Raw genomic sequence first — 11,568 nt, forward strand, 5'->3', positions numbered from 1 at the left:
GAGCTGATCATTCCATAACACCAGGATGCCTCCCCTCACCCCATCTACCGGTAGATAGAGATTACCAGCTAGAAGCGTGCCGCCAATTTGGTGTAGTTGGGGGGGGGGGGGGATAAATTGCAATTTTGTTTCTTGAATGCAAGCGATCGCACACCGCACAGTTGCATTTTATTGTTTCCATCCTTCAAGTAATAGTATCTAGTAGGGTATCTCTGAAGGTGTAAAGTGCAATACAGTGGACCAAATATGCATGCACTCACTAACAACCATTTGAATTATTGCATTGCATAGGCAGGTCATAAGATTTTGTCTAAAGCAAAAGAAGTGCACTCGAAAAGGCGATGATCACTTACCAGAAATGGAACCAATGCTCACCGTTTGTCATCTGTCAATGCTCAGATAAACCTCCAAAAATAAGTGTCGGCAAATGGAGCGTATGGAACTAAAATTCTGAATCGAAGTGTCCGTTGCTCTCAGGCTGCACTTTCAGTGTTCTCAATTCAGTGGTGAATCGATGGCGGTGGAAGAAAATTTTGCCGCAGCCACCCTCTGCTCCTTAATGGATAATCGATTTGATTCTTGCACTGATCGTTTCGGAGACAAAGAGAATGAATTATCTTGACATCTGGAGCTTTCTACTTTTCTGAATGCACAAAGCATGTTCACTAAGCAAATTACAAATTACAAGATACAGAGGCACTTATGTATTAAAAAAAGGAATGCTAAATGTGAGTATTATTTATTTGAAAAAAATCTATCAGCATAGACAGGTCATACAAGACAATAATATATCTCGTTATTTCTGTCAATATATCATACTCGTTTCCATTAATTTGTGAGCTATGCGATGTGAACCAGTTATACAAAAGATATGCAAAGTTGAAAAACCTAGAATTAGAAATTGGTTATTGAAACTCAGTAGGTAGCACAAGGATGTTTTTTTGGCGAATTATTGCGACCAGCTGGATCAACTTTCCAATCCATGAAAAGATAACTTCTTTTCAATCCTCATCACCCAAGTTAGTCTGCAATTCTTGTAGATGAAATATTCAGAAAACGAAAGTACCAGAGATGGCACTATGGAACAGTGCAAACATCTTGATCCAAAGACACGTTGTGCCACTCCCATCTGCTTCCGTATCACATTTCTTGACACACGTTCCTCAAAATAGGACATTTCTAGACACACAATGTGCGTCAGTGAGACAGTGATGCAAGCATGGCGATCCATCCCCTTCCCACAGCAATTTTTCATCAACACGGCAGATTTTCAACGAACTCTTTTAGCAGAATCTACTACCCAACTGAAAAAAAGCAGTTGGCTCCATGCATGCGTGCAAATCGCCTCTTGACCTAGATGATCCATACAAGATAAGCATGCCAAAACGATCAGGATAGGAACCGATATGCTACTACTAGGTTTCGATTGCCGAGATGGCGTGCGACCAGTTCGGCGCTGCATATCTGCAAGTGGATATCGCCATATCTTGGCTCAATCTGCTCGTGGCAAATGCGAGTGTGGCGGCCCGATCGCGATCGTGGGTCTTGGATCTGTGCCTATCCTGAGAATCCGCGCGGAGACGCAATTCGGTGGCGATGCGATGAAACGAGATTCTTTCTCCGGTTGTGGAAAACGTTCTGCATTTCGCTGGTGAATAGAATAGCCCCAATCTGTCGCTGCACATTGTGCAGGTCAACGACTGAACGAGAGGAGCAGAGTACAGTCCGCTATGCACCAATCAAGCGGGTTGGCATGGAACAATCTGTCGATTAATTTCACGTAATCATGGTCCTGAGCATAAAATCGTGCAAGAACGCATAGGATCGGTACTGTCATACCTAGGATCATGATCCTGGAAACAATTTTTGCCAGCCTGTAAATTAATCTGATAATATATATATATATATATATATATATATATATATATATATATATATCATTAATTCAGACAGTATCAATTTAATTTTCTTTTTTTACTCTTTACAGAATGTTCATGGTTGAATCATAGTATAATTCACATATGAGACTTTTAAATGACAAAAATATACATAAATAGTATTAAACGATGGTTGAAACCAAGTTTAGTTGAAGTTGAGAAACTAAGTGAAAAAATATCTTGATTTGTATGTGATGAGATATTGATAGCAGTTGATGTGTCTTGAACTTGATTAGTATGTGTTTATAGATGTTTATTCTTATCTAACTCAAATTAGCGATGTTTGAAATTAGTGAATTCTTATCTGTACGTAGAAAAATTACACACATCGAAAGTTCCATTGTGCGCAGTATATACTTGTCAGACTATTTTTTTGCAGAGAGTAATTTTTTGAATGAAATTGGATATCAATGCACCACAAAGTCCGGTGAATATGGTGACTACACCAGAGGGTATCACCGGAGTATTTTCAGTGCCGAATCAGAAATGAAAGCAAACAACGGATGGTCCGGTTATGGACTTTGAGAGCACTAGAGTATTTTCTATAGAGAGGAGATTTTTTGGCGTCAAGTTTAATTATGTCGCCGGATAGTACAGTGCTGAGATTGTGAACACCAGATGATACACTAGACCTTATATTGTAGAAATGTTGCAGAAAGGTGGTTCGGTGAATTAGCACACATCGGATTATCCGATGATAGATATGAGATCACCGGAAGTTTTCACCAGACCTTTTCTTGCAAAGAGCAAAAATTTTCTAGAATAGATAGTGTTACATTCACTGAATGGTCCGGTGTTTAGGAGCAGATCACACCGGAACATTCGGTGTTCACATTTTCTGCAGAATGTACTCTGAGTTGAAGTTTTTGATTTTGCAATAACCTGGAGATATTTTAGAGTGTGGAGAAACGTGTTTGCTTATTTTATGTTGTACATGTGATGGATGCAACTTGACGATCGACGGTGAGTGATCGGGGCTAAACAGGTGTTTGTTGCCGGACGATCAAGGAATGTCGGACGGAGTCAAAGGCGATCCTAGCTGTACACATGAAGATCAAGCAAAGCATAAAACGGTGGATGAAGATGGCGTGTTGACAAAATCAAGCAAAATGGATGTCGATGCAAGTGATAAAGTAGCCTGAGGAATTGGGAGTAGAAGAGACTTACCAACGGTCAAGATCGCAAGATAAAGGACACACGTCATCGTCAGAGCGCTTGCTTCATGTGAAAGCAAGTGACGGCTAGTCACGCTTTGATAAGTGTGCTAGGTTTCGCGGTTTGGCCTCAAAATCGTAAGAGAACTGGAGGAGTACGTGGAACCATCGCAAAGCTTGCGTGGAAGCGAAGATAAGTCGTAAAGCCGTCATGGCCATTCGATGAATGGAGAAGAAAATAGGCTAAAATGTCCTTGGTGGTAGGTAGAAATATACTACAAGAGAAGTGTATTTGGTAAAAAAAACTAGGAAACTTAGAAGTCACGTTTTCTAGACTTATAAATAGAGGAGTAGGACAATGAGAGATGTGGAATAAGCTATTTGAGCCCAATGTGGCATCCATATAAGAGTATTGTGTTACAGTTTTAATGGAGAGAGGGATAAGTGCTTAGCCTATGTAATAGGTGAGAGTTTTGAGAGAAATTTTTTTAATCCGCTTAAAATAGGGTTGAGCTCTTTGAGTAATGAAATTTATTTTGTTTCATATGTTTGAATTTTCCTCCTTCTAGTTTTTCTCTCTCGGTTCTCTTGCCTTATGTGCAAGTTTTTTCTTTCCGGTTTTTATTTTTGTTTTTGTTTTTAGGTTGAAATTTTAGCACATTGTGAGGTCAATCTTCTAGTTGCTAGAGGTATAAAATTCGCATACATACGTTTATGTGATGGGGTCTTAAATTCCTTTACCTCTAGACAATTAACTTGGAGAGTTTCATTGCTCAATGTTCTTCTTTTCTTGTTTCTTTGCTAGTTGTGATCTTTCAAGTGCTAAGACACATGATTATTTAAGTGCTAAAAGATATGAATTGATCTTAAATAGAACATATGGTTCATATATCATTCGTAGTGTTGTGTTGTCTCGATTTTATTTGGTTAAAACTTCTCTTGATTTTTACTTCCGCTTGAGTTTTGAGATGCGTTAGGTGGTCTAAATATGAGAAGACTATCGATTTCGTAAGAAATTTGTTAAGACGTCTATTCACCCTCTCTGGTCGTCAATCTCGTTCCTACAGAAATTGATGAGAAAAAAGGCACCCAAATTTACAAAATGTAATCAAGTATTTCAAAACTAATATTATACAGTTAACTTTCAAGAACATTTTTACTTTTTATATAAAATATTTGAATATCTCAAAATACGAAAAATGGTTCTAGTATCCGATAATATCAAACAGAAAAAGTCTGAACTCGGATTGTAATCCTGAAAACCTCGGTATACTCCCATGCTCTCCTCGTCTCTGGGCATTTCAAAGCCACTTGCTGAATCTAAGGGAAGACGGTGTGTGATCTCTACGATATAAAATATAAGTTGATTCTCGTATCAATTTTTTTTATATTTTTCTCTTATGTAATAAAAATCATAAATTCGAATGATTTACCTAGATTTATCATCCACTCTCGTCCTTCAATATCTCCGCTCGTTACCGGCTACGGATATAGGATCCATTTTACTAATAAAAATAAATGAAAAAAATTAGTAGGAAAACTAGCGGATAATCTTTTTCTCCTTTTTTTTATCCCATATGAAATGAAACTATAGCTTCGCTCCCAACGTATTCGTTCCGTGGTATTTCCATACACATCCATATCATACTTTGAGTTTATGCTTGATATTGATATATCCAATATTTGTGCGTTCATTATAATGCATGATCACTTAGGCCCTATTTGTTTCAGTTTCGGATTGTGACTTTCAGCTTTTACAATTCGAAGCTGAAACAAACAGATAGCTTTTGGTTATAGCTTTTTAAAATCTGCTGGTTGGATTGTGGGAATCTGAGGAGCTGTTTTTTCTCAGCTTTTAATAGATTGTGAAAGCCCATTTTACTAAATTGTCCATAATTTTTTTTTTTGAATCTTCAACCTAAAAGCTTTTCATAATTCAGCTTTTTACAATCCAACTTTTATAAGCTGCTTTTCAGAATCTCTAGCTGAAACAAACAGGCCCTTACTAGTACAATGGAATTTTGAAGTCTGATGAAAACACATGCAAACTAATAAGTTGCTTTCGACCTTCATTTAGATGTTGTTGACTTTGTTACTTTGATGAAGCAGATATCATATTTAGGTTCTGTTTGGTATAGCTTGTGCTTCTACACAATCTGCTTCCTGGTGAATCATGTGAAAAACAGATTTTGTTTCTCCAAATTATACAGTTTATTCTTATAATCCGTTTACTAATAATCTACTGCAAACCGTTTAGTACAATTTGTTTAAAATACTTCAGAATCTACATACAGAAACTATACCAAATAGGACCTTAAAGCTCCATGTCAAGCTTGCCTTGTTGGCTCTGGAGTAGTGCAGGCATGTTTGGTTTGTTACTACAATTTACCAGTCTAGTTTGATCGACCGTGGTTAGTGTTTAGTTTACTACCAGACATTTGGCTTGCTAAGTTTTCTCTTAGCCGGAGTCCAGCTGCCGGTGGCTTGGTTTTCTGCTAGAACTTGCCACAGCCAAAAAAATAATAATAATAAAATCTGACAGTCCAAAGTTCCAAGTTTAAGGACTCGTGCAATTTGAGGGGTAAACATTGGTGATAAATCAAATATGCAAGGGAGACTACACACATGAAGTAGGAGCTCTCTCTTCCTTTTCTCTTGTTGTGAAGGATATAAACATTTTCGAAGCAAGATATGGGGAGTGCTTCCTTGAGCATATACACATTTCATGTTTGAAATTCTTTTGTTAGAAATTCTTTTGTTCACTCTGGTCTCGTCAGCCAGCAGAAGTCAAGAAGAGGAAACAGGGAAGAACCTAGAGCAAGTAGGCAACACTTGACTAGTTCTCTGTATGACGTCAGCCAGGCACCGCCGCCCCTACTACACCTTGCATTCTTCGTCCTGCACCTTGGCGCCGCCGTCACTCTCCTCGGCGTCGTAGCTGGCGTGCACGCTGTAGAGCACGTACACCAGCACGATGGCGGCCGAGAAGAACCCGAACCGGACGTAGGACGGCCGGTCCAGCGAGCCGAGAAGGAAGACGTTGAGGAACACGGACGCCGCGGGCACCCACGGCATGCCGGGCACGCCCCAGAGCTCGGGGGTGTGCGCCTGCGGCACGAGCGCCTGGAACGCGCCGACCGTGGCCACCGCGACCACCGCGCACGCCGCGAGGAGGCCCGTCCTGACGCCGCCGTCGCGAGGCGCCAGCTTCCACACTAGCGTGAAGGAGAGCGCGACCAGGGAGAAGGCGAGGAGGAACGCGAGCGTCGGCCAGGCGCCGCGCGGCCCCTGCTCGCCGCCGGCGCCAACGTAGCGGCGGTACACGACGGCGTTGGCCACCATGTAGAAGACGAAGAGCGTGCCGATGCAGACGAGGTTGAGGAGGATGTCCAGCTCCGTGAACAGCGCCAGCACCGCCGTGAAGAGCCCTGCACGCGTCACCAGAAGAGCAGGGGTGATCAGTGACAAGTGCAGAGGTGAAGCGTGAACTGATAGCCGAGTGGATCATGTGATCGCTGCTTCGTTTCGGAATAGACTAAGCACTAGGAGCAGCAGCACGAATCACATCCTCTCTTTTTTTTTTTTTTGCCTGCTGCTCTGCTTTGTCATGCGAGCTGAGCGGAGCCGAGCCAAGGCTCCCATGAAATGATGAAAGCAGAGCAGTTCCCAGGCCGCAAGGTTTTCAGAAAGCAGAAAACGCGTGCAACGGCTTGTCCCTTTAGATCGCCGGCCCTCATATCATGATATCGCTGACGGAAAGCAATAGGTCATCGCTGTTGCTCTTGTTGACAACTCTACTACTGTACGTCAACAATCTTTTCTTTAATGGATAAATCTTAAAGCGGAGCTGAAACTGAATAACTGAAACCGTAGTAGGCAGACTGAATTGATGATTTGTCATTGAAAAGATTGATCCTTAGTATGCACGCACCGAGCAAGACGGAGGCGTTGACGGGGGTAGCCGTCTTGGGGTGCACCTTGGCGAGCCAGGCAGGCATGACGCCGGAGCGGCCAATGACGCACAAGTATCGGGCTTGCCCCAGCATCGCCACCATCAGCGACGTCAGGATGCCCAGGCTCGCGCCGCCGCCAATCACATTCGACACCCACCCCCACCCGTCGTGCCCCTTGAACGCCCCCGAGAACGGCGCCTCCGTGTCGATCTGCAGATCAGGAAGAAAAAAAATCAGAATTCCAATTTGCACCAGGTGAAAACATTGTTTTCAACTTGTGACGTAGCATCATCTAACGTCCCAGCAGTCATTGTTCATGCGCCAGTACAAAAGAAAATCTAAAATTTTACCATATGCTTTGTTCTCCTATCCTAGAAAGTATGTTTGGGCCGTCCTGCGATTGGGACAGCAGACTGGTCCCAAATCACACGACCAACCTCCCAGAAAGGAGAAAGAAAAAAAAGGAAAGCGACTGCAGAATCATATGCCAATGGCATCTGCTGTTCTACAGAAACTATAGCCCCATTGACCATATATTCCCAGAGCTATCCTCACCTATGCAGTCAAAGATAAGCTCCGAAGTGATCTAAAACAAGAAAAGGCTCTCTAGTCGATTCTAGTTCTAGGTGAGTCAGTGAGTGTGCAGGATAACGCGAAGTCCTAGCCATGGATGGAATTCTGAAATAGGAAGTCTCTAAGGTTTGGATAGACCAATACTAGCAGCATCAACTGTGTGCACATCCTGTTGCATGCAACTATAGCCAGCCACTTCACCTTTATAGAATATATCCCCTGAATTATCCTTGGAACTATCCCCAGCAAGATGACTGTTCATAGATGAGCTCTCTCTCTTTTCTAGGTGAAAGTAACAAAACAGTGTTATGCCTATGTAGGAATCTCAATGTTCCCATACATAGAATCCTGAACTAGGCAGGATTTGGGCATCTTCAGAGTTTGCACAGACCACCAAGCTCCATAGACAATTAGAGAGCTGAACAGATGAGCGCGCACGCACTTACCGCGTCGTAAGGGAGGAGCATGGACATGGAGGCGGCCATGAGGCAGTAGAGAACGGTGACGACGACGACGGAGCCCGAGACGCCGACGGGGATGTCGCGCGCGGGCCGCTCCACCTCCTCGGCCATGGTGGACACGGCGTCGTAGCCGATGTAGCTCAGGTACACCATGGCCGCGCCGTTGAACACGCCGGTGGCGCCGTGCGGGAAGAAGCCGCCCGGGTGCTGCGCCGGGTCGGCCGGCCGCGTCAGGTTGCGCGCGTCGCCGTGCACGAAGCCCATGACGATGATGAACAGGATGAAGATCACGTGCACGGCCGTCAGGACCATGTTCACCACCGAGCTCTCCTTGGTGCTGCCATCAGTTGCAGAAAACAAGAGAAAAACTTATCAGAACAATTATTTTTTTAGGGAAAAAAATCATGGCCGTTACAGCTCTCAATCATTCAGAAATCGTGTTCCAAAATTCTACAGGTGTAACAGAGAAAATTGTGTGGTTCTTAAACGATCTGATGTGTAAAGAGAGATACGAGAACTGGAGAACAAGAGGTCAGTCAAGCAACAGACTGCTAGCTTTCGATTCGATTCTTTCATTTTTTCGACAAAGTTCGCCAACATTTGCCCCAAAAAAAAATCGATCGCGAAAGAAAGGAGAAGGTACACTGGTAAACAGTGACCGGCAAGATTCTCTGTCACAGAACAAAATCTTGATTTGATTGACGCTGTTTTGTCTGAACCTTATGAATCTGGCAAAAATAGATCAAAGTACAGAAGCAGTTGCAGAGGAAGAAATAAAAAGCCAATACTGCCAGAATCATCTACACTAGGCAGTAACAAGGAAGTTGCAAAAGTGATTTGCATTTGCTTTTGTGTGCAGAGATTCAGAGAAGCCAGGGGTTCCTTTCCTTCTCATATCACTAATGCAAAACAGACAGAAGACAGTGACACAAGAAGAGACAGCTCGAGTGCCACTTGTAAGCAATATATTTTTCGTAAACTCGAAAAAAAAACCGAAAACTTCAGTAGTCCAAGAGCCACACAAGAGCTTGGCATCGGAGAAGTTGAATTCTTGCAAACTTGAGTGCGTAACGTGCGTGACGCACCTGTAGCAAATACAGACGGAGATGAGGAGAATGACGGCGACGGCGACGAGGTCGACCTCGTTGAATCCCTCGGGCAGGCCCTGCACGACGATCCGCCACTTGCTCGGCGCGTCCACGCCGACCGCCGTGCCGAGGTACGCCGTGAAGCTGCGCGCCACGGCGGCGTTGGAGAAGACGTACTCCATGATCAGGTTCGCCCCCGTCAGGAACGCCGCGAACTCCCCTGCCACAACACCCAAACAAATACCGGACGTCACGTCGTTGCCACGACGAAACAGTGAAATTCCGGCAGAAATCCCGTGAAATTCCCGTTCAAGCGGCGCCTTAGGGAAAATTGGTGGTTGTGAAAATGACTGGGACCTTTTGCAAAAAAAAACGAAAAAAGAAAAAAAAGGACTGGGAGCTTGTCCTCGTCCTTCAACTGTCTAGGACTCTATGTTCCAACTTCCATGTGGACGAAAAGAGCAAACCGTTTGGGAGATGCAAGAAAGGGACAACCAATATTACTTGGATGCGGATATGTGAGTGTGATAAAATTTGTCGAAAGTCGCAATCCAAGTTTATTTAATTGTTCATGGCAGTCACAAAAGGCCTAAAATGAATTTACAAACAACCAGCATGTGCTGCAAAGTTGGGCAAATTTAAGTCCTGTCCAGTTGAAATGCATCATTTCTTAAAACAAAAAGAAAAACAGAATTACCAGCCGACAAAGTGAAGCCAAATCTTTTGAAGGAGGAAAAAAAGGAAAAAAAACAAATCCAACCTTTCAGAAAATGAGGAGCCAAAGAATACATGAAAGGAAACATCATCAAGAAGCACTTTCTTGCTCACATATGTCACTCTCCAACACAAACATAAGTAACAGGGGAACACATATTTGAACAGCAACAATCAGCAGTACCAGCAATAGCAGCCTAAGTATTCCAAATTTTATCCAGAAGAAGAAGAAAAATACCAGCAAACAAACAAAACGCTAGCAGGAGCAGCTATAACACAACACCTATCGCGCACACATAAATAGGCATGAAAAAAAGATGCCTAATGGATTACCCCACGAACAACATCCTGTTGTCGACAATTACACTTCTATGGCTATTCTGTAATATCTGCATGTAGGCAGCTTCGAGCTGCCACATCGAACTTCTTTTACTCTGTTTCTGAACTTGATCCTTACTTAAATGAAATGGCAGAGCACTTGCCGCCTTGCTTAAAAAAAAAGCCTCTTTTGAGTTTTGAGCAAATGGAGAATCGGAAATATGGGGAAAGAGCAAGTACGCATGAATGGAGATAACCATGAATTATTTAAGAAAAAGGGCATCCGCAATGCCGTGAATCGCACGAACAAAAACGAATTGAAACCAAATTCAATCACCTCAAGAAACCCCAGAGACACCAAAAGAAAGCAGAATATATGTGTTTAATTGTAGGGGCACGGCAAGTGGTGATCTTGGCAGTGATATCGGGGCAGCAACTCACCGAAGGTGACGCGGAGGTAGCTGAAGGCGCCGCCTGCGACGGGCATGTCGACGGCGAATTCAGTGTAGCAGAAGGAGGAGAGCAGCGCGCAGAGCCCCGCAATGGCGTAGGACACGACGACACCCGGCCCCGCGAACATCCTGGTGGCACGGCCCGTGGTGACGAAGACCCCCGCGCCGACCATGCCGCCCAGGCCCAGGCCGACGAGGTCCCACCACCGCAGCGCGCGCGCCATGTCGGCCCCGGACCGCGCGCGCACGCGGCTCATCTCCTCGCCCGGCGCCGTCGCCGCGCACGCGCGCCGCGCCACCCGCCGCGGGGTCTGCGCCAGCGCGCGCCCGTACGCGCGCAGGCTCGCGAACGAGCCGCCGCTCCCATGGTCCTGCACCAGCGCGCCCTTGTCCATGGCCATCAGAGGATTGGTGGGGTCCGGTGGGAGCACGGATGCTGAGGAGCGGCGGTTTGGAGAAGGAACGGAAGAGGAGGCGTGGCGTGGCGTGGCGTGGCGAGGGTGGGAGGGCGCGGTATATAAAGAGGCGCGGCGAGCGCAGGTGGCGGAAGGGTGTGGTCGCGGGCGCTCCCACTCCCACTCCCACTCGCACTCCCCCTGGTGAAACGTAACGGTAAACGAGGGAGGGAGACGCAGGTAGAGTGACACGCCGCTCACTGCTCCTCCGCTCCCAGCAAGATTTCAGGGTCAGGTAAGAATGGGTGAACGCCCGATCGATGCTTGAGCATCTCTCTGCTGAATGCTGCAATGCAAATGCAATCGTGTCGTCATCTATCTACGGCATGTTTGGGACGCGTGATCTATACAAGTCCTGATCTTGGAATTCCCTAGCAATACTGGAGAAATACCGCTGGCCACAGTAAACTGAGAAGGGGATAACTACGGAATATTTGAAGGATATAAAATGTGTATGGGCCCA

General features: G+C 44.8%; 1 protein-coding gene across 1 annotated transcript; it reads right to left on the reverse strand.

The window, feature by feature from the left end:
• Window positions 1–5,709: 5,709 nt before the first annotated feature.
• LOC133905784 (cationic amino acid transporter 6, chloroplastic-like) lies at window positions 5,710–11,224 on the reverse strand. Its single transcript, XM_062347545.1, has 5 exons — window positions 10,640–11,224; window positions 9,164–9,386; window positions 8,064–8,415; window positions 7,023–7,254; window positions 5,710–6,519 (listed from the first exon to the last, which is right to left on the reverse strand). The coding sequence occupies exons 1-5, from the start codon at window positions 11,049–11,051 to the stop codon at window positions 5,969–5,971; spliced, it is 1,770 nt and encodes a 589-aa protein (XP_062203529.1). The 5' UTR covers window positions 11,052–11,224; the 3' UTR covers window positions 5,710–5,968.
• Window positions 11,225–11,568: the final 344 nt, after the last annotated feature.

The sequence above is a fragment of the Phragmites australis genome, chromosome 23, assembly GCF_958298935.1.
Source record: "Phragmites australis chromosome 23, lpPhrAust1.1, whole genome shotgun sequence".
Taxonomy (NCBI): Eukaryota; Viridiplantae; Streptophyta; class Magnoliopsida; order Poales; family Poaceae; genus Phragmites; species Phragmites australis.